General features: G+C 45.4%; 1 protein-coding gene across 1 annotated transcript in view; it reads right to left on the bottom strand.

Annotated features, from left to right (window-relative positions):
• SFT2D1 (SFT2 domain containing 1) overlaps positions 1-21,457 on the bottom strand; it is a 38,447-nt gene extending 16,990 nt beyond the window's left edge. The window contains exons 1-2 of the mRNA XM_074990259.1: positions 21,346-21,457; positions 2,998-3,084 (exon numbers count right to left, since the gene is read on the bottom strand). Of these exons, the coding sequence (XP_074846360.1) occupies positions 2,998-3,084; positions 21,346-21,408 (150 nt within the window). The 5' untranslated portion in view covers positions 21,409-21,457. The remainder of the gene's footprint in view (positions 1-2,997; positions 3,085-21,345) is intronic.
• Between the last annotated feature and the right edge of the window lie 2,268 nt (positions 21,458-23,725).

Genomic DNA, 23,725 nt, shown 5'->3' with positions numbered 1-23,725 from the left:
AACAGACTCCTATGCTTATCTACATGCCTCCAGCTTCCATCCAGGGCACACTACACAATCTATTGTATACAGCCAGGCACTAAGGTACAACCCTATTTGCTCTGATCCATCAGACAGAGACAAACATCTACAAGACCTTTACCAAGCTTTCCTCAAACTACAATACCCACCTAAGGAAGTGAGGAAACAGATTGACAGAGCCAGATGGGTACCCAGAAGCCACCTGCTACAAGACAGGCCTCGCAAGGAAAACAAGAGAACACCACTGACCATCACACACAGTCCCCACCTAAGACCTCTCCAACACATCATCAGTGATCCACAACCCATCCTGGACAATGATCCCTTACACTCAGACCTCGTGAGGCAGGCCTGTCCTCTCCTACAGACAGCCTGCCGACCTTAAACAAATCCTCACCAGCCACTATGGATCACAAAACTGACTCCAAGCCTAGAACCAATTCCTGCAACAAACCCCTGCTGCCAATTCTGCTCACATATCTACACCAGTGATATCATCACAGGACCTAACATCAACCACACGATCAGGGGCTCTTTCACCTGCACATCTACTAATATAATATATGCCATCATGTGCAAGCAATGGCCCACTGCAATTTACATTGGCCAAACTGGACAGTCTCTCTGTAAAAGGATAAATGGACATAAATCAGACATCAGGAATGGTAATGTACAGAAACCTGCGGGAGAGCACTTCAAACTCCCTGGACACTCAGGAACAGATTTAAAAGTAGCAGTCCTAAAACAAAGAAATTTCAAAAAAATCAAATGGAGAGAGAAATCTCTGAACTGCAATTTATTTGCAAATTTGACTCCATTAACCAAGGATTAAACAGAGACTGGGAGTGGCTCATACCTTACAAAAGGAGCGTCTCTGCCCTAGGTGTTAACATCTCCACATCAGACTGACAATGGGCCATATCCCCTGTCTGTTATCTGACTTGTTTTTTCTGCTTTTCATACACACTACTGATAATGTGCCTTTTCTATCCTGACTGAATACACCTTGTTAGCTCTGGCCCTCCCTTTTACTGGGACCCCACTCTTTTAATACCCCTCTGAAACCACCCTCTCACTGATGCATGTGATGAAGCGCGTCTTTGCCCACGAAAGCTTATGCTCCAAAATATCTGTTAGTCTATAAGGTGCCATGGGACTTCTTGTTGTTCTTGAAGATACAGACTAGCATGGCTACCTTTCTGATACCTGTCCACCAAAAAGCCAGGGATGGGGAATCATTTTCCTCTCAGAAGCTACTGATCCAAGGGCATGGGGGCAGGAACAGAGGGGGAGGAGAAAAATCAGTCAGACCACACACAGCCCAGTGGAGCACAGGGGAAAGCACAGGTCTTCTCCTGGGTTTGGGGGGCAAAAATGGGGGGTTCAGGGTGTTGGAGGGGATTCTGAATTGGAGATGAGGGGCTTGGAATGCAGAACTGGGCTCAGCACTGGAGCAGGGAGTTGGAGTGCTGCTGTGAGCTCTGGGAGGAGCTTGGGGCAAAGAAAGGGGTTCTGATCTTGTCAGTGGGTTTGGCACGGACATGTGGGTGGAGGCTTAGGTTTGGGGTCAGGATTTAGGCTCCAGCCAGGTGCCACTTCAGTCAGCTCAACTGAGGCCAGCTCTCCTCTGCTCTGGTCTTGCACCACTCATGGAACTTGTCATGACATGGCCAGGTGGCTCTGTGCAATGCATACTGCCACACCTGCAGGTGCCACTCCTGGGAGCTCCTCTTGCCCACGGCCCACAGGCAACAGGAGGTATTGAGGTAAATGCAAACAGACTGAGCTTCCGTTATCACTCACCCTTGCACCTAGAGGCCATTGGGAGGTCAACTTCCCCACACTGGAGCAAGCCAAAACTTGTGGGTCCAGCCCCAGGACTCAGGGCTTCTAGACCACCTGCCAGAAACTTGCCAGGGCCCAAGTAAAGTTAAGCAGGAGGACAGAGGTTCTCTACCTCTGACTTAAGCCAAACTGGTTTGCAAGTTCCATTTCAACTGACTAATTGTGTTTTTCAGATGATGTCACAACTATGTACCAATACTCTCACCAACTTTACTATGCAAATTAGTGGAGAGTTTTACACATTAAATTGATAGATTAATTAACGTACAAATACTTATAACAGTTCTAAATGTGGGTGTTTGGAATGAACTTTGGAGGTCTCAACATATGCAGATTTTTTCAGAAGTGATCACTTATGTCAAATGCCCAGTTTGAGAGATCTTTGGCTTAATTTACAAAATGCTGAGCAACAATAATAGGCAAAGAAAACAGGTGTCAAGTGCTCTGTACCACTGAAAGTCAAGAAACAGATGTCTCAAGTTGGGCAAGCAGAACCAGCACTCTCTTCTGAAATTGTTACACTTGAGGAACAAGAAATTGTGAGGTATATTACAGAAATGGCAGGGAAAGAGGGACTGCTTCTAAAGCTACTGCCTCAACTTGCCTGTCTCTCAAAACAGGACACCTGCTCCTAGTACCTCCTTCCACCACCATCTGTCCTCCCCATATCATGGTATACAGTTTAATTCCAATTTAGTAGTACAAGTTGTTTACAGTTGTTTCAACATTACATGGAAAACACCATTAATTACACCTACAACTGGGAGACCTGAACTTTTGAAATAGCAAGTGGACAATATGTCAAAGTTTTGCTCAACTATTTTGGTTACTGTAATATAGTTTTTATGTGCAGATTGATTACTAGAGTAATGTAAGAAGAAACTGGCAGTAGTTAATTCTTGTAGTAAGAGATGCCACCAGACAATTTACTGTAAATGGGGGGAACACTGCCAATAGTGTAGATGACGACGTGTCAGATCCAGCATGGTACTAAACACCCTTTATTGCAATTGAAATAAAGAGAGTGTTCTCAGCACCCCATAGGCTCAGGTCCACAGAATGAAGATTAGCAAGATCCTACCAGAAGTTTTTTGTTTTTTTTTTAAAAAGGTAGAAACAAGTTTTACTTACAAGAATAGAACAGATAATTCCAACTGCAAAACATATGGCAAACCATTTCACTCGAGTACCAAAACTAAGCGTTGAGGCATCAAGAACCTTGGGGGGAAAAGAAAGTTGACAATAAAAACAATGAATTTTAGGTGTTGTCCAAAATATAAGTACTTCTTTTGCATTTAATGAGTTTAAAAGTGTAACTGTCTTCATTTCCCAACCTGGAAGTATTTACATTTTATCTTGATTGCCCAAGATCTCGCACATGATCATTTTACTCCAATTTAAAGATAGTACAGGTTGAACCTGTAGTCTGGAACTCTCTCATCTGGCAACATCTGTAATCTGGATGACCACTTACCATGTGTGTGGCCAAGTTTCCCATGGTTCCATGAAGTTCATTTACAGCCAGTCCTGGCTCTAAGTGTTCTGTGCTGTTATTTACCCCTAAATATCTTCTAAGAGCCCACTAAGCAGTGGAAATGTTGGTAATGCTGCTAGACAATACTGACCTCCCATAGTTTAACATATTCTCTCGTTTGGCACCAGTCAGGTCCCAAAGGCACCAGACGAGAAAGGTTCAACCTGTATTAGCTACTTGGACAGACTCTGTTAGTCCACTTTGATGTTATATGTACACCATAGCAATCAAAACGTGTTGCACCCACAGACATGCAGACCCACCCATCACCAAATTGTTACAACTAAACCACATCATGCCAAACATGGCCATTTCTGAACGAGTTCTAATGAGCAACATGTGTTTATTAGCTGTCCACTAATTTACCCATTTAAAACATATAGAAGAGAAAGAATCTTTTAGAAGTATACTAGTCAACATTTTAAACATATAGTTTCAAGATCCTTTTTGACATGGCTATATTTACTTTATCAAACAAGGCAATCACAGTTTACTCCTACAGAAAAAGGATAGCAAAATGGAACACGTACCAAACAGAAAATTGAAATGATATTAAGTATCTGAAGAAGTATAACAAAATGACAGTCCTGGGCATTTGCTGCAAAACCACTCCCTAAATTCAAACAAACCATATTAGCTGTGTAACTCTAGGTATTTTCTGCATGCCAGATTTCTTACTCAACTGCATACCTTCCAATAGGACCACCCCTTTAAAACAAGTAAATGGTTTTAACACACTACTATATCCAGTGAGAAATTTAAGTGGTCTTGGTTACAGACTTTGCAAATAAACGACAAGATACCAGTTAGGGAAGGCAATATGTAGCCTTCAGGTCAGATGTGGCCCACCAAAGCTTTGGATCGAACCCAGTGGGACCCACAGCCCCAGGCTGCTCAAAGCGGCTGGCTGCTGGGGTCATGTGTCTCTAGGCACCATATGCCCTTTGCAAAGAGTTGGGGAGGGCTACGTGTGCTTCCTTCTGCCTCCAGCACAATCCTCACAATTCCCATTGGCCAGAAGCCAGTCAGTGGGCACTCTGAAGACTATGCAGCGGATGGGGGCAGTGTGCCCAGTCTTCCCTCCCCCTTGGGGATCACTACACAGGTACTTAATGTTCTACATTTGCTTACAGATTAAATGAACTGATGAAGCACAATGCAAACTATCAGTTCTCTTCTGTTTTCAAGAACTAAGGCCTGTTCTTCCACATTACAGAATATGCAGCTTACCTTATTAGGGCCAGTTCTTTATCCTTATGTAAGCATAAAAGAAGTAGATGAGAGTAACTATGTATCTCAAAAAATGAAACAATATATAGCGATTATATTCTTGAACAGAATCAAAGGGAAGTGTCTTCAAATAGCTGCATATACATAATTGTATCACATGTTCAAGTACATTAATTCATGCAAATAACCACAAGTGCAGATAAACAAGTTAAATCCTTTCCTCTGCAGCTCAGAAACGAAGTGCTGCTATAGCAAGTGCTATTACCACATTAAAATACCAAGCAGGTTCTTCTGAAAAAGCCACCGTTTTCACTCTGCCACAAGGCAGGGCTGGGAAAGGGTTTGGAAACCAAAATGCAAATAAAGCCCTTCACCACCCAGCAAAGTACCATTATTGAAGATGAGTTAATGATTTTTAAGGAGTTAACCCTTTACTTCTGGATGTTTAGATTTGGCAGTAAATAATTGTCAGCAGAGAGCAGCTTAGGCAAAGGGCAAGAGACCCAACGTATACAGCAATGTTGACATCAGAATGTAGGCATCAAAAGTCAGAAAGGATTTGATTTACTGGCCCCCTTTTATATTTTCCATTCTATATGAAATAACTCCAGACCACAGTCATTCAACATTCGCAACAGCTTGCAGTCCAGGTTTCCTGTTAGCTTTTCCCTTTATTCTCCTTTCCCAGATAGTGCATCCACATAAGATTCCTCCAGACTACGAGTTTACACACATTGTACTCTTTCAATCTTCTCAACAGAGACCAGTTAATAATGCAGATGAGCATATGGCTGCACAATTAACCCTTCTGATAAGCTACTTAAGCCGTGTCTACACGTGCACGCTATTTCGAAGTTAACTTCGACGTTAGGCGGCGAGACGTCGAAGTCGCTAACCCCATGAGGGGATAGGAATAGCGCCCTACTTCGACGTTCAACGTCGAAGTAGGGACCGTGTAGTCGTTGCGCGTCCCGCAACTTTGAAATAGCGGGGTCCGCCATGGCGGCCATCAGCTGAGAGGTTGAGAGATGCTCTCTCTCCAGCCCCTGAGGGGCTCTATGGTCACTGTGGGCAGCAGCCCTTAGCCCAGGGCTTCTGGCTGCTGCTGTGTCAGCTGGGGATCCATGCTGCAGGCACAGGGTTTGCAACCAGTTGTAGGCTCTGTGTATCTTGTGTTGTTTAGTGCAACTGTGTCTGGGATGGGCCCTTTAAGGGAGCGGCTTGCTGTTGAGTCCGCCCTGTGACCCTGTCTGCAGCTGTGCCTGGCACCCTTATTTCGATGTGTGCTACTTTGGCGTGTAGACGTTCCCTCGCAGCGCCTATTTCGATGTGGTGCTGCGCAACGTCGAAGTTGAACGTCGACATTGCCAGCCCTGGAGGACGTGTAGACGTTACTCATCGAAATAGCCTATTTCGATGTTGCTACATCGAAATAAGCTATTTCGATGTTGGCTTCACGTGTAGACGTAGCCTCTATGTGCAAACTACGGTATTCTCTATGGCCATCCAGAGAGAAGCAGGTGTAGTAGGCTTAGATGACTGCCAAGTGGAGCTCCCTTTGTGTGACTGAGACACCCTCAATGCTAGCTGGCGGAAGGCCCACCGTATTGTAACTCCTGTTAGGCCAATACTCCCATTACCCTCAAAACATTACCATTATATGTACCATCCTTTAGGTATCATATGTGAACTGATGATACACTGACAGAGGGAAAAAAAATCACTGATATATAACTTGTGTGAAACCCATGCATACACCATGCTTAGGTACTGTGCAAAGAAAGGGGGGAGTCCCTGTCATTAAATATTTAATCTAATTTTGTCCTTCACATTAAAACAGAAGGATATGGCAGACCTGGGACTCTCATAAGGCGCTAGTACGCATACAATTTATCACTATCATGATTTAGCACAAGCAAAAGCAAGATCTAGGATTTCATCCTGGATTCCTGATTACTGAACTGTGCCGCTCATTGCAATATTGGCACTACTAGTATAACTTTGCTTTGTGAAGGACCAGATAAGGATAGCCGTATATTTCAAGTCTGAAAAGAGGTTATCAGGAGAACTTTACGAGGAGGAGGTGTGCTGTAGAAAATCTCTTCCTAATCTTTACCTGTAATGCCCTTTCCACATCATTTCCTATGGGCCCAAAATGCCATAATGAAAAAGGAACATGCAAATAACCCCTCATCCCCTGTATAATTACAGTTTAAGTCATACCACTTCAACGGGAAACTCAGTGACACAAGAGACTCACAAATATTGACATGTGAAGGAGATGAAATGTCTACCCAAAAGACAGACTAGAGAGCAAGGTGAAAGACTGAAATTGGGAGGACAGGCTTTGTGAAACATAATTGTTTGACAAGTCTAATGCAGAATCTTCTACTAAAAGAAAACACCTTATGATATCACTGCTGAATCATAGCGAAGTTTCTTATGGGCCCCCAAATGAAGTCAATGCTGGCCAGACATGTTGCCCTTCTGATCCTAAAAAGATCTATTCCACTTTCCTAACGCTGTATTTCTGGTTATTCCCTAGGTCATTCATTGCTAGGAGCAGAGAAAAAGTTGCACTTATGGGCAACTTCTCCCCTATTCTCTCCTAAAAGATTCCTTGCACTTTCTTCTGAAATTGTTTGTATTAGCCACTGTCCATAACAGGACACCGAAATTTGATGAGCCATTTATCTGATTTAGTACATCTATTCTTATGTTACTAGGTTGAGTTGTCTGATTTTATTTGCCTTGTCTTGCTGCTTCCAAAAACTTTTCAGTAATGACACCCTGCAACAAAAAAATCACTAATTTCTGTAAAGCTATGCATTTCACACTTTGACAAATTTGTCACTAATAGCAAAGATCTTCAGACCCATAAGAAGAATTTTACAGTGGGGACCCATCGACTTAAACCATCTCAAATTAAATACATTAGTAAATCAAAATCTTAGAACTCTACGTATTTTTAGGTGGAAAGATTCTAGATCAGTGTTTCCCAAATGGTGTTTCATGAAGTGAAAATAAGGGTTCTGTGAGAAAATGACCCAGGGCTGGCAACCTGAGGCTCCAGAGCTGCATGCAGCTCTAAGAAGTCATTTTCAGCTCTGGACGCTGCTGCTGCTGACTCCTCTGCGGCTCCCTGCCCTACCGCCACTGAAACAGGAGAACTAAATGTAATTGGTTTAACATCTGGCAGGGCAGCCCAAAGGGATCCAGCCTTTAACCAACTGAATTTAGTTCCATTATTTCAGCGGCAGCAGGGCAGGGAGCTGCAGAGACCCCCTCACTTGCAAAGCAGCCAGCATGTGCCCATGGGTGTGAGGCAAGAGGAGCCAATGGCTATCTGAAAGGGAGCCAGATGGGTCTTGCGATTCCTGCATTGTCCCTGCCTATCATTGGCTGCGACTGGCCTCTCATGTTGCAATAGGGCACTCAATGAAATTGCACACTTGGGAACAGAGCCCAAGGAGCAGTGGTGGCTAAGGTAGCTTTGCCCGCCACGTTGGGTGAGGTAGCGGGAGAAGCTAATGCGGGCAGAGTTTGTTCAGGAGGGGTTAGGCTGGGGGCCTCTTTGGGTGGGTCCTAGGGACTGGGTTTGGGGCTGATGGGGTTAAGTCCTATATAAGACTGTCATTAGGGGTTCTGCACAATTCTTTCGAGTTTAAAAAAGGTTCTGTGGCCAAATAAAATTGGGAAACACTGCCCTAGATTTATGCCCTGAAAGTTACGATTTGTGCATATAGTCTGCTCAGAGCATGGGGAATGCAGGGTACCTTACACTTGCACATTTCTCTCTGTAATGTTATGCTCCAGGGCAGCATTAAACATCTAGCAGCCAGCCCCATAATATTGGAAGGTGCGACATGATGCTTTCAGTCACTTCTATAACTTTCTTATTTCTATAAATTATTTCTGCCAACATATGAAAGGCTTGAACTCTCAATCAGAATTTAGTCCCTAATTTTAAGGTGTTTTTTTTTAAAAAAAATTCAGACTAAGCCTACAAACATTTTCTTCATATTTGTATAAACTGCTGGTTAACACTAACCCACATACTAATTAAACAAATTTCTTCAAAGCTTTAAAAAATTAACCAAAATGTTTGGGCAAACCTGAAAAACTGTCAGCCCACAAAAAAAACTGGAAAAAAAAAAACCCAATGCCTTTTAAACAAACTGCTTTCACAGCAATGAGATACAAGGTGGGTGAGATTATAGCTTTTATTGAACCAGCTTCTGTTGGACTGACACACAAGCTTTGTGGCAGAAAGCTTGTCTCTCACCAAAAGAATTTGGTTCAATAAAAGCTATTACCTTATCCACCTAGTCTTAGTAACATCCTGGGACCAACGATACTGTTCACTGCCATAAGTGACATTGAGGAATGAAAAGAGAAGGGAAGACTAAAAGGGATATGGATCCAAAAGAGGAGTATGTCTCCAGAGAGCTGTAGTAGTTAAATGCCAGTTAGCATTTAACATCATCATTAATATGAGTGCTCCTAGACGGTGATGGTCAAAACTGCACAAAAGTACCTCCCACAAATGCTGTTGTGCAGGATTCTTAACAGCCCTACCGTTTAAACAGGTCCCTTCCCATTTAACCATCACGTAGATGCCTTAAAAACCTAAATGATTGCATATACATACTGTACAAACTCTTTTTAAAAGAATCAAGGCAATATAGTGTATACTGTAATGTGACCAAAGTATGGGCTGTAGTATTTAAATAGTGACTATGAAAAACATTTCTTCCTATTTAAACCATCACTTTTAACAACGTAAACCTTGGACAGAATGTGCTGTTCCTACCAATGCATGCTCTTCATTACATGTTACACTTAGCACACAACACTGCTCCAATCATGAGCTGCCCATATAAAAGGGCCTCTGAGAAAATCCCTACTAGATACTGTACTTTTTACAGCTTCAGGTGATAAAAAAGCATTAAGACATAGGACTAATACTACAGACTAGGGATGATCAGCCTACTTGTTGCCAGGAAGCCATGAGCCCACCATCCTGATCTGAGTTTATTAGAACAAATTAACTGGAACAAACATATATGTCCGTAATAAAATCCCAGTTGGTAGGTACATGAAAAGGTGCTAGGAGATGTAAAGCACCGTATCTACCTTTAATAAATGAGTCATCCAGGAGTATTTTCCACCTTTAGAGTGGGAACTTTTCATCCAACCAAGTTGCTTCACAGTTATTTAAACGTGACCTGCTGTATTACAACACAAACTGTAAAATTATTTAACAGAATATACCGTTTGTGACAGTGAGATATCTTACCTAGGTCCCATTAGATGAAATTCTCTCTCTCCATTTACCAATAAAATTCCATTTAAAAATATACTTATATTTTCTTCCCTAATTCAATTTAAGATGGGATGTGTTTCATGACTTTTGTCACCTTAGTTTTGACTTAGCTAGTTCCAGTGATTTCATGAAGTTTAAGGTTTGTTCAAGCAGAAGTTTTAACTTTGCACCTTTCTTTAAAGAATCATAGAATACTAGGACTGGAAGGGACCTCGAGAGGCCATTGAGTCCAGCCCCCTGCCCCAATGGCAGGACCAAGTACTGTCTAAACCCATCCCTGATAGACATCTATCTAACCTGTTCTTAAATATCTCCAGAGATGGAGATTCCACAACCTCCGTTGGCAATTTATTCCAGTGTTTGACCACCCTGACAGTGAGGAACTTTTTCCTAATGTCCAACCTAAACCTCCGTTGCTGCAGTTTTAGTCCATTGCCTCTTGTTCTATCCTCAGAGGCCAAAAAGAACAAGTTTTCTCCCTCCTCCTTATGACATCCTTTTAGAGTTCCCTCTAAACTTGTATTTATTTCCTTGACAAAACTGGTTTGATCTTTGAGTGAACCTCAGCAAGGGAGGGACTTAAAAAAAAAAAAAAAGTAGTAGTAAGGGATTCTATATGTTTCTGCATAAGTTATATTTTTCAAGTTTTATAACTTCTTGTGAGAAAAATCCTTCCAGTTCTAAAATGGATAATTACATTGGAAGAGTTCCTACGAAAATACATACTGTTGGGATTTGTTTATTTGTGTGGATCCAATACATTTCGCATACCTGTCTCCTCAGTCAGTTGAAACATCCAAAACTAGAGATTACAGAAATCAGCATGTAAGAATCAAAACAGGAATAACACTAGTTTGTGCACTAATTAAAACATTAGGACAAGATCAGGCAACTGTACACATGGTCAAAAAAAAGAGGTTGTGGGGTGGTTTGTTTTTTAAGAGCATGTCTGCCAAGTGTCCTGAATCACATCTCAGATGTTTTTTGGCAATATTCTAACTATTTTTTACCTTAAGGTGGCTAGTAAATGTAGGGCTAAATTACATGCATTTCAAAGGGGTTTCAAAATTAATTATGAGCAGAGGTTCGTAAATCAGAGTAAAGGAACTACATAAGACCCATTCAGATGGGTACAGAAGTTTCTGGGAGGCTTTGGAAAGAGTAAAGGAAAAATCATTTTAGCTAACTACCAATGTAAGTATTGTCTTTGCTATTCAAGGGCTTGTTGGCCATGGGTCCCCATCCGGGGAGTTTCCTGCCACCCTTCTTTCGAAAGAGGGCGTGGAACTGGGTGGATGCTCTCTTTTGAAAGACCTGCAGTGTCACTTCAAAAGAGCAGATCAAAATACCTACCCGATAATGGCAACGGGTGCTCCCTTTTGACGTCTGCTATTTCGACCACCAAACTTCAAATTTTCACCCGTTTGAAAGGGCACTCACATGTAGACCCAGCTAGAATGTGTTTTCAATATTAAATCAGGAGAACACCACACTTTTCCATCGGCCCTCTTCCTCTCCCAGATGAGCAAGAGCACCCTCTTCTGAAAAATTCTGTCACAAAAAAGCATGTAGACACCCCGGGGCCCTTTTTCCCCCTCAAAAGAGCAGTCGTCATGTCAGATTTTTCTATCCCTGGCCAATTGTTTCTGAAGAGATCTTCTGGAAGACCTTCTTTCGAAGGATTGCTGTAGTGTAGATGTAGCCATGCAGTTTCCAATACCCAGTGACTCTCTCTCAGTTGGAAATCATGTTTGTTTTGGTTAAACATTGTTATATAAGGATTTAAATATTATTAGCTGAGAGTTTTGCTCCTGGGTGCTAACATTAGCTTAAATCATAAAAATGGATATATCACAAAACATTGCTTAATCATCACTTGAAGAAACAAACACGATTTTTTTTTTTTTTTTAAAAAGACTCCTTATATACTCTGTCTCTCTGTTGGTAAAAGAGAGAACTACTTCAATTTGCCCTCTCCCTCGTGTTAGTTCCACTTTTGTTTTATACAAGCTGACATACAAGCTGTCATCCTAAATACAACAGGATTGTGCAAAATATTTTGCTACACATCCTTCAATTTATTTTGAACACTCATAGTTAAGGCTAAATAAATGCATCCCTGGTACCTCCAAAATACTGCAGTAAGACAGTGTAATTTAGTATTTCAAGCATTTAGAAAGTCTCGGTTGATTTTTTTTCCTCTCCCAATTTCTGTTTAGTTGTTGCAGATGGGGAACTAGTTTTTTTTGGTTGTGTGCCATTGACCCAAAGGGAGAAAAAAAAAAGGTCAGTCAAGGGCCACATACAAATGAGAAGCAAAAAGACAGAACATAAAAACAATGCCCCCCCACATAAAAACCACTTAGTGACCTGCTGCTAACAAAAGACATCTCCTCACCTCAATCACATTCAATGTGGGGTGCCAGGGCTTCGCTTGCATTCCAGCCCCGGCGGGGGGGGGGGGGGGGGGGGGAACACAGGGTAATGAGGCTCAGGGCTTTCTCCAACTACATGTGCTCCAGCCCCGTGGAGGGGGGAAGAGGAGGTGCTGAAGCTCCGAGACTTGCCAGGAGCTGGAGCTGGAGCATCAGCTCAGCAGACTGCTGTGGGAGCCCGGAGTCTTGCTGCGGGCTGGATCCAGCCCATGAACCACTGATTCCCTTCCCCACTGAAAGATATCAGATTATTCAGTGGAAGATAGTCCTACCTGCCTAACTGAGACTCAGCAGGCTAGACCAGACATATAAAAATCAACAAGCCACAATCTGCTACATGGCTACCACTTATCCCCAGGAAAGACCCAGTATTTTCAGCTCAGTATTTAACATTCATTTGCTACCTCAAAAAGATAACCCAATACAAAATATTTCAATCACGTTAACTCAGGTCTTATTCCTCTCCCATCTCCATTTCAATCAGGAGTAGTATGCTTTTTTTTTTGGTGTTATATAAAAGAGGTACTCTTTTTAGGCACAGCCAGTGTCACTTGCAGTGATGATTAAATGGAACCCAAATATCTCAATTTTTGGTGTTCTTGTTTTACTGTACTAATTAAGATTTTTACTTTCACTTTGGCCACTAATGTTCTGAAAGCACTAACTACATCAGACTAGACTTCAATCTAGTACAGAGACTGGTATATGTAACTTAGGAAGCCACTTTATTCTTAAAGGAAGGTTTTCTGAGTAGGCCTGTCAATCAAAGGTCCTTTCTATACCATGTAGGGCTGCAACAAGTTATGGTTTGTTAACGTGTGAATTCATTCTACAATTAGAGATACAACACCTAATTCAGTAGTCAAAGGTATATCTGAACGGAGTTCAGCTTCAGCTGGTTTAAGTGTAACATAAGCCAAGAAAGATAAGTTACTCACCTGTAGTAAAGATGGTTCTCCGAGATGTGTCCCCGTGGGTGCTCCACAATAGGTGTCGGGCTCGCCCGGCGCCGCAGATCGGAAATCTTCTAGCAGTTTCTCCTGGATTGTGCATGCGCCGGCGTGCACCGCCCCCCTGTGCGCCTCCGGCCACGTGCACAATCCGGTCCCCGCCAGTTCCTTGACCAACCGCCTCAGATGCTCCTGAAAAACACTAGACAGAGATCCGAAGCAGGGAGGATGGGCGGGTGGTGGAGCACCCACGGGGACACATCTCGAAGAACCATCGTTACTACAGGTGAGTAACTTCTCTTTCTTCTTCGAGTGGTCCCCGTGGGTGCTCCACAATAGGTGACTACCCAGCAGTAACCCAAGTAAGGAGGTGGGTAATCTGTTTATGTGCGGCTTGCCCCAGAGAGGACTGCTGTCGACAGACGGGTATCCTCTTGGAATACCCGAGGCAGGGCATAATGCTTGGCGAAGGTGTCATAGGATGACCAGGTCGCTGCTCTACAGATGTCTGTTAACGCGATGCCCTTGAAGAAGGCTGTTGACGCCACCACCGCCCTGGTGGAGTGAGCCCTGGGCAGGGCCAGCAAAGGAGTCTTTCGAAGTTCGAAGCACATTTTTATACAGGACACAATGTGCTTTGAGATTCTCCGTGAAGAGAGACCTTCTCCCTTTGACCCGGGAGCGAGAGAGACTAGAAGCCTGTCCGTTTTCCGGAAGGACTTAGTTCTGTCTGTGTAGAAGGCCAACGCCCTCCTCATATCTAGCAGATGCAGGCGTGCCTCCTTGCCAGAGCTGTGAGGCTTCGGGTAAAACGAGGGTAAAACTATTGGCTCATTAAGACTGGACTCCGAAGAGACTTTTGGAACAAAGGCTGGGTGCAGCCTTAAGGTTACCGCCTCCTTTGAGAATACTGTGCAGTGCGGCGTTGCCATCACTGCCGCGAGCTCACTCACTTTGCGGGCTGACGTAGTTGCAAGGAGGAATGTTGTTTTTATCGTAAGGAGACGTAGGGGAACTGTGGCTAATGGTACAAAAGGTGGACCCGATAGCATGCTCAGCACCAAGTCCAAATTCCACGATGGTGGAAGCGGTTTCTGAGGGGGGGGGGGTGCAGGTTTACCAGCCCCTTCAAGGACCTGGTAACGATAGGATGGGCAAATACCGTGGGCCCTTCCTCTGTATGCCGAAAGGTTGATATAGCGGCGAGGTGGACCTTTAGCGAGGATAGAGAAAAACCCGCCTCTCTTGAGGTCCAATAAGTATTCTAGTATTACAGGTATAGGGATGTTGAGGGGAGCTAACTGCTTGGCGGAACACCAGGCTGAGAATCGAGTCCATCTCTGCTTGCAAGTCCTCCTGGTGGAGGTCCTTCGGCTACATTCCAGGACTTGTTGTGCTCCCTCCGTACACGTGCTCTTTAAGGAGCTGAGCCATGGATTAGCCATGCTTATAGGTGTACTATGGACCCTTGAGCCCGCGTGAGTAAGTCCGGCGCCACCGGCAGAGGGAGCGGTGAGTGGTCCAACATGCGCAGAAGCAAGGGAAAACATTGCTGCCTATCCCAAGCAGGGCTATGAGTATCATGTGAGCTCTCTCCCTTCTGGCTATGTGCAAGACCTTGTGGATAAGCGCTGCGGGGGAAACGCATAAATTGGGAGCCCTTCCATGAATGCGTCCCCCAGGGACCCCCACCCCACTCCTGGCCTGGAGCAGTACTGGGGACACTTTTTTTTTTTTTTTTGTACTGGGTGGCAAACAAATCGATCTGGGGAAACCCCCATGTATGAAAAATGTGCTGTAGCAGATCGGAGCGGATCTGCCATTCGTGTGTGATTGCGCAGCGCCTGCTCGGCTGATCTGCATTCACGTTGTGAGCGCCTGGCAAGTGTGAGGCATAGGGCACGGGATCGTGCTCCTCCTTGTCGATTGATGTAGAACATAATGGAGGTATTGTCGGTATTGAATCCCGACTACTTTGCCAGGTAGGTAATCTCGAAAATGTTTGCAGGCGTTGAACACTGCTCTGAGCTCCAATATGGATATGTGCAGTGCCTGTTCCGCAGGGGACCATAGCCCTTGCATTACCTTGTCGCCGATGTGTGCTCCCCATCCCATGTGGGAGGCGTCGGTGGTAAGAAAAACAGAAATTTGTGGTTGGTGAAAAGGCACCCCCACTAGCAGATTCTCGGGGTTTTCCCACCATGCCAGGGATCTGCGCACCCCTGTTGTGGGCGACACCACCCTGTGGACAGTGTGGGATGCCGGTTTGTAAAACGCTCACCGGCCAATGCTACAGGCTTGACATCTGCAACCTGGCATTCTGTACTGCAAACATTGCTGCCGCCACATGGCCCAGCAGCTGTAGGTATGTTAAGACCGGCACCGTGGGGCTGTATGTAATGACTTTCACCAGCGAACTGATTGCGCGGAAGCTGGCGTCGGGTAGGTACACCCCTGCTGTGACAGAGTTTCTGCGTGCCCCTATAAACTCTACATGTTGTGTGGGTTCGGACTTTGACTTTGCGAGGTTGATGACTAGACCCAGTGAAGAAACACGTCCACTGTGACGCGAATCATGCGTGAGACCTCTGCCTTCGAGGTCCCCTTTCAGCAGGCAGTCTCCCAGATCTGGGAAAAATAAACACCCCCTGTCTGTGCAGGTAGGCTGACACCACTGCCTGGGTTTTGGCAAAGACTCTGGGGGCCGAGGAGAGGCCAAACGGAAGAACCCTGTGCTGGAAGCGCTCCTGGCCGACCGTGAAGCAGAGGAAGCATCTGTGTGCCAGGTGGATTGTTATATGAAAGTAAGCATCTCATAAGTCGAGTGCTGCAACCCAGTTGCCATCGTCCAGTGCCGTGAGTATCAAAGCAACTGTGATCATCCGAAATCGTTGCTTGAGCAAGTAACGGTTGACGCTCCGAAGATCTAAGATGGGCCTCCAGCCTTCTGTTTTCTTCTCTGGTAGGAAGTAGCGTGAATAAAAACCTTCCCCTGGAATTATTCCAGCACTCTTTCCACCACCCGTATGAACAGAAGGTGAGTCACCTTCTGCTTGAGCCTTGCCTCGTGGCAGCGTCCCTCAGGTGAGGCCTGGTGGGAGGCTTCGTCGGTGGAAGCGACTGGGAGGGGATCGCGTAACCTGTGGCTATGATCTCCAGTACCCATATGTCTGTGGTGATCTTTTGCCATTGGGAGTGGATTGGTCTGAGGCGATGATGGAACATGAGATGAGAGTGGCATTGAGCGAGGGTATTGATAGTGCAGCCCCCGACATACCCATCAAACTTGTTGCCTTTGAGGCCTGACCTGAGGGCGTACGGCTTTGTTGAGAACATCGCCTAGGAGTTCTGTACTGTTGCCACTATTGATAGCGCCCTTGGCTGTAGCCCTGTTGATATTGAGCACACCGTAGTTGTAAGCGTAGCATCTTTGCTGAGGATAAAATTTTTCCCCTCCTGTATGGGGGAGTATAAATGTCCAAGGTTCTAAGTGTAGCTCTCGAGTCCTTACTGGAGTGAGGGACCGAGTCCGTTGAGTCTGCGAACAGCTTTTGTGTATCAAAGGGAAGGTCCACGATCTTCGCCTGTAGGTCCCTCGAGATACCCGACGTCTGGGGTCAGGATTCTCTACGCACAACCACTGCTGTAGCCGTTGAACGTGTCGCCGTGTCCGCCATGTCCAGGGCAATCTGGGCTCCCGTCCGCGATGCTGTGTAGCCCTCTTGAACAATTGCCTTTAACACCGGCTTTTTGTCTTCCAGAAGTGAATCCATGAGGGGAGTAAGCCCGGAGTAATTATCAAAATTATGGTTTGCTAGGTGTGCCCATAATTTGCCACTCTCAATCGCAGGATAGGAGAGGAATAGACCTTCCTGCCAAACAGCTCTAGCTTCTTAGCATCCTTGTCCGACCCCCGATTTGTACTGAGAAGCCTTTGACCTCTGCTGGGATGACCCGACCACCAAAGAATTTGGTTGGGGGTGACTGAAGAGGAACTTCATGCCCTTTGCCGGGACGAAGTATTTCTTATCCGCTCTCTCATTCGTAGGCGGAACAGAGGCCGGAGTCTGCCATATAGTAATGGCTGACTCCAGAATGGCTTCGTCCAGCGGAATAGCAATTTTGGATGAAGCCGGGGGTCTCAAATTTTTCAGGAGTTTGTGATGTTTCTCCTGTACCTCTGCTGTTTGAATGTCATGCCTGAAAGCCACCCTTTTAAACAGCTCCTGAAACTGTTTAAGGTCATCCAGGGGAGAGACATTCCTGGGGGCCATGGCCTCGTCTGGGGCGGATGAGGAGGAACCCCTAAGGTAAACCTCCCTCGAACCCTCGGGTGTCCGCGGGCGATGACACACTTGCTCGCTGGAGGATTGTGAAGGAAAGTCTCGGGGTTCTAAAATTAACTCCCTTTGAGACAACTGTGTTTCCGTCCCCGATTGGGAGTGCCCACGGGGGTATTGAGCGGCGGGGGGGGGGGGAGGGGGGGACCTGCCCCTGGGTGCAGGCCTGTGGTTTGTCTGTGTCCAGCATGATAGGATGACCATGGCAGCATGGGCAAGGGTCCGGGTATGGAGACCTGGACCACTCACGGGGGGTGTACCCCCAATGTCTGGGAGAGCGAGACCTCCGTGACGACACCGATAGAGGTGAAACTGGCTTGTGATAGTACTCCAGGGGCTCCAATCCCAGAAAATGGTGAAGGTGGCCCAAGCCATGGTGACATTGGTTGGAGGAACAGAGAAGGAGGTTTTTTTTTTTGTTTTTTTTGTTTTTTTGTTTTTTTTAATAACTGAAAAACAACAAATCACACGTGGAAAAAAACCACTAAGTAATCTTACTCCGGCCGTAGCCTGAGTGGATTCCGTCTGCAGCCGATGGCGGTTGAGAAGGAACTGGCGGGGACCGGATTGTGCACGCGGCCGGAGGTGCGCAGGGGGGCGGCGCGTGCTAGCGCATGCGCGATCCAGGAGAAACTGCTAGAAGATTTCTGATCTGCGGCGCTGGGCGAGCCCGACACCTATTGTGGAGCACCCACGGGGACCACTCGAAGAAGAATGCAAGTTTTGTTGCAGAGACCAAGAGTCTTGCCAAGCACAAACGCAAAATGACAGCTTGATGCCAAGCTGTCAATAACTTTTGCAAATGCATGCTTTCTGAAGCAAGAAGTCAACACTGTCTACAATAGCAACAACTCTTTTCAGCAGTTCCAAATGAGAATCCAAGTTCTCAGTTGATGCATCTGACAAAGCGGGTCTTTGCCCACAAAAGCTTATGCTCTGTAATAGCTGTTAGTCTATAAGGTGCTACAGGATTGCAGATACAGACTAACATGGCTACCCCTCTGATCCAAGTTCTCAAAGGAGACCCCACTGACGGCAATAACTGATCAACATTATTGAACCACCTCCCCTCACCTAATCAAACAGGCCTAGAAAAGAAAACAATGCATCTATAACCTATCTATGCAAATCGTGCCACCAGTAGAGTCCAACCAGTGATAATGTAGCAACATAAATTAAAGGCCAGAGCAAACAATACTTATAGCTTGGTACCACAACTCATTCAAAGGCACATACACTACAAGATGAAGTACTCAAATATGAGCCCTACATCATCAGCCAGGGACAAAATATCAATGCTCCTGTCTTGACAGAGTTACCAAGAATGGAATTTCAAAGTTCAGACAAACAGAATCTTCTGAGATAAAGACTATTCGAACTTATTCTGGCTGAAGGCTGCATGCACCAGATGAAGGTGTTCAGGAGGAACTGCACTAGCGATTAAGTGAATAAAGAAAACAAACTAGGTCACCTATTCCTACCAGGTTAATGAGAAAACTACATTTAAATATGCCATAAAAATATTACTTATCCCAGGAAACTGTGCAAGTAGAATTTTGCATGGCTGTTTAAAAACTTGATTATAAATTTAACAAAACTAATAATATTCTCAACTACATAATATCACAGTCAAGTCACTTACACTGTACTTCAGTGTCAAATATTTAAGAGTGGTACATTTTTGGATTGATTCAGAGGACAGATACCTCAATAATAAACAGTTAATGACCTTTGTGTCAGAGCATTTAATTATCATGCCGTTATAATGAACACTACACTGGGCAGTAGGGCAGAATGCGAGTATCTATCTAATATTCCCAACCCACAAAAAGATTGCCACAGGATGGCAGACTTAGAAGGCCTTAATCTCAGGTGTCCAAGCCGCCACACACCCCCAACCCCCACCCCCAAAAAAAAAAAAAAAAAGCAAACAGGAATGCCATTTCAGACCGAGTTCACTAACCCATCTTGGACAATGACAAATGCCAATTGCTTCCCAGGAAGGTATAACACTGTAGTGGGCAACTGCTGAATAACTTCTCCTTAGTAAAAGTTTCTTCCTAGTCCCTATAAATGTGTGCTTGATTTAAACATTGACTCATTAAGTACATAAATGTTAATAAAAAAAATTGTATGTGAGGAACTTCAAAGAGCTCTAACAAAGAAAGCTCAATGGGCAATACAAAACAGCAGATGAAATTCAGTGCTGTCTAATGCAGGTATGCATAAAGTGGTGAGTGCCATGAAATTTCCTAAGGGGGCACAGTATGATTGGCTGCTGTCTCGGGCTCACCCATCTCAGTAAAAATGTTCAACTATGTTACCATTTTATGTATGTTTATTTACACTAATATACCGATTAATAAAGTTTTTACATTATACATATGTTCTTCCACATGTTAATAGGGTTTTTTTGTTTTATTTTAAATCAAATCACCTGAAAATTCGGTTGTTTATGATTCCATTACACAGGTTTGATTGGGGATGGACCCTACTAGCTGCAGAAACAAGAAGTGGAGCCTCATGTAAAAAGTTTGCTCACTCTTGATCTAATACAACGTAATGCACATTGGGACGAACAATCTCTACTACTCTCACATGAGCAATAGAACTTTGCTGACTACTCAATGAACAGGGAAAAAAATTGGGCAGTATTGTGACTACTTCCATGAAAGTCTCTGTTCAGTGTGTTAGGACAGTCAACAAAATAAACAGCACATCAAGTACTAAAGTTAGAATGACAAAAAATATACATTTGTGTTATGCCATAAACAAAATGTGGGTCAAACACCACCACTAGCAGAGAAATAGCAAAAACAAAAGGATTTCAGAGTGATGATGAAAATTACTGAGGAAAAGGGAGATTACAGTATGAACAGAATTCAAAGAATGAAAGTAGTTTATAAAGGAAGATAGCAAAACATAACATGAGCAACTCAATGTAATGAACATCACACAGAACATAAATTGGGTGCCCTTTTCTTTTTATCTAGTAATACAAGGGAAACGCATTAACTGAAAGGAAGGGAAAAATGGATAGATATTTTGATTTGCACTACATACCATCAGTTTCTCAGCTTTGCCGAGTCAACAAGAATCGGACATTTAAATGGGGGTAACTAGAAAATCCATAGTGTTGATTTTCAGTAGTATTAAAAACCTAAGCAGTTGTTCACAGGAGGAAGTGCTAACGTGGGCATGTATTAATTACTCCAGAATCAAGCTATTTTTATTCCAGAGAGATGTCCACCCAAGGGCCTATGCCAAAAGGGCTAGTCCCATTCCCCATTCCCTTCCACACAAGCCCTTCCAGGGCTCTGAGCCCTCAGGCTGCAGGATGCAACTAAACTAGTAACTGGGTGACCGACGCTCCTTCTCTAAGAGACTAGTTCCCAGGCAGGCTGTGGGTTTCTTGCTCGGCTCCGAACCACAGGACGCTGGCAGGGTGGGGCGTGTCTGCTAGGCCGGGCAGCTCCCGTGTCACAAGAGCGGAGACGCATTGTCCAGCCCGCCGGCAACCGGGCGCTGCCCGCTACAGCCTGCGCCGGGAGGGGGCAGGCCCACCGCACACCCCCGAGACACCCCGACACGCGCCGCGGCGGCACCGGAAGAATCGATTATGGCCCCGGCGCAGCGGCGGGCACGGGGGAGCCGCGGAAGCTACCTGCGCCGTCAGCCCCTGCTCCTCGTCGTCCTGACCGCTCAGCACCCGACGCAGCTTCTCCATCCCGCCGCCGCCGCAGGCCCCTCCTCCCGCGAGCTGACGGGCTCCACCGGAAGTCACGAGGCCGCAAACGGAAAAAGAATCGCCGCGGCCGGGATTTTACTCCAACTGTTAGAACGGCCGGGAACCCACCAAGCCCCTTCGCGCTCCACGCCCCGCCCCCCTCTCCAATTCCCGCCCCGCCCCCGGCCTATCCCCAGCCTCTTCCTGAGTGCCCCCGCCCTCTTGCTCGCTGTGGCTCCGCCCCTTTTCCCCGCCCGCCGCGCACTCACCGGCTGACCCGGTCGAGCTGCGGCGTCGAGTCGCGCCTGGCGGGGGCGGGGCTCGCAGGGGGCAGGTCTCCAGCCCGCGTGTTTCTGCCCTCTGTGATTTTTTTTACTAATCCCTGTGTCCCTTCTGCCCCACCACCGAGAGGGATTTCGGTACAAACGTCGGCCCGCCTGAGAACAGCTCATGCCACCTCCGATTAGGGCGACCTTATCTGTCTGTCCCAAGTATGGGCTCCACTTTCGGAGCCCCTGCGGAAACAGCAGTCGCCGGTGCTCCCTCCTCCCTCTCCCCGTCCCTCAGGGCCCACATAGGGGGTAATGAGTCCCTTTTAAAATATACGTAGGGATCCCAAAAACGGGACTGCCCTGCCCAATATGGGACAGATGGTCACTTTAAGTCCTGTGGCTATCCCCTTGGGTGTAGTCTCTTGGCTAAAGTGTGAACAGTTATCTATAGGTTACTACTATATTCCTAGTGAAGTCTCTACAGAGCAATACTCTAAGGCTGCATCTACAGGAGTAGCTTCTGGCAAAACTGGGCTTTTGCCAGAAAAAAACATGGAGCATTTACATAGCAAATGTGCCTTGCCGACAGTCTGTCCACAAAACGCAGCACATCCACCAGCAGCATTACACCTTTCCTTGTTCAGGTGTAACGCCTCTCTCACCGTAAAAGAATAAAGGCACACAAATCAGATATCAGAAATGGCAATATACAAAAACCTGTAGGAGAGCACTTCAATCTTCCAGACCACACAGTAGCAGACTTAAAAGTCGCTATCCTACAGCAAAAAAATTTCAGGACCAGACTCCAAAGAGAAATTGCTGAGCTACAATTCATCTGCAAATTCGACACCCTCAGCTCAGGATTAAACAAAGACTGCGAATGGCTGGCTAAATACAAAAGCAGCTTCCCCTCCCTTGGTGTTCACACCTCCAGATCAACTGCTGGTACTAAACCTCACCTTTCCTGACTGAGCTGACCTTGTTATCCCCAGCCCTGCTCTGGTTTATTTATACCCAGCCCTGCAGCTTTCCATGACCAGCATCTGATGAAGTGAGTCTATGCTCACGCAAGCTCATGCTCAAAACTTTTCTGTTAGTCTATAAGGTGCCACAGAACCCTTCATTGCTGTTACAGATCCAGACTAACACAGCTACCCCTCCGATACATGCCTCTCTCAACAGTCTTCTGTCGACAAAACAGCTGTGTAGATGCTCCAGGGACACTCCATGTTGCATAGCTGCTGGTCAGCTATTCTGTTAACAGAGCAGCTGGGCAGTCTGTCCACAGAGCGGATTGCTTTCAATGTGTAAATGCGATCTGTTGACAGAAATTTAGCTGGGCTATCCAGACACTAACGTCTGCTGACATAGGCTTCTTGTGTAAATGTGGCCTAAATACTGATGAGGTGCATTCCACGCATGAAAGCTCCTGATCTAATACATTTGTTAGCCCCTAAGGTGCCACATGACTCTTTTTTTTGTGAAGAGAGGGTGTGTCTACACAGTAGCCTTATTCCTATTCTGGAATAGCTTTATTTCGAAATAACACTAATACGCACTCAGGCTATATCAATGCTAACCCCCCGCCTTTCGAAAGGGGGATGCTAATGAGACACTTTGGCAGATGCTAAGGAGGCGCTGCCATGAATATGCAGGGCTTCGTTAACATAATACCAGCCACAGTGATTTGAAAGTGCCTCTTTTGAATCATGTGCCACCTGTGTAGATGGGGCCCTTCGAAAGAACTCCCCTAGTCTTCAAAAGCCCCTTATTCCTGTTGGACTTTAGGAATAAAGGGCTTTCAAAGACTGGAGGGTCCTTTTGCAAGGCCCCCCCGTCTACAGAGGCTGCGCACGATTCAAAAGTGGCACTTTTGAATGGCTGTGGCCAGCATTATGCTAATGAGGCACTGCATATTCACAGAAGTGACTCATAAGCATCTGCTGAAGTGTCTCATTCGAAAGGTGGGGGCTAGTATAGACACAGTGAAAAATGCATTTCAAAGTAGCCTTCAGGTATTTAAAAATAAATGTGTCTACACACAG

This window comes from Carettochelys insculpta, chromosome 3, assembly GCF_033958435.1.
Source record: "Carettochelys insculpta isolate YL-2023 chromosome 3, ASM3395843v1, whole genome shotgun sequence".
Taxonomy (NCBI): Eukaryota; Metazoa; Chordata; order Testudines; family Carettochelyidae; genus Carettochelys; species Carettochelys insculpta.
Note: the sequence above shows the minus strand (reverse complement) of the source record. Positions and strands in the feature narration are given on the sequence as shown.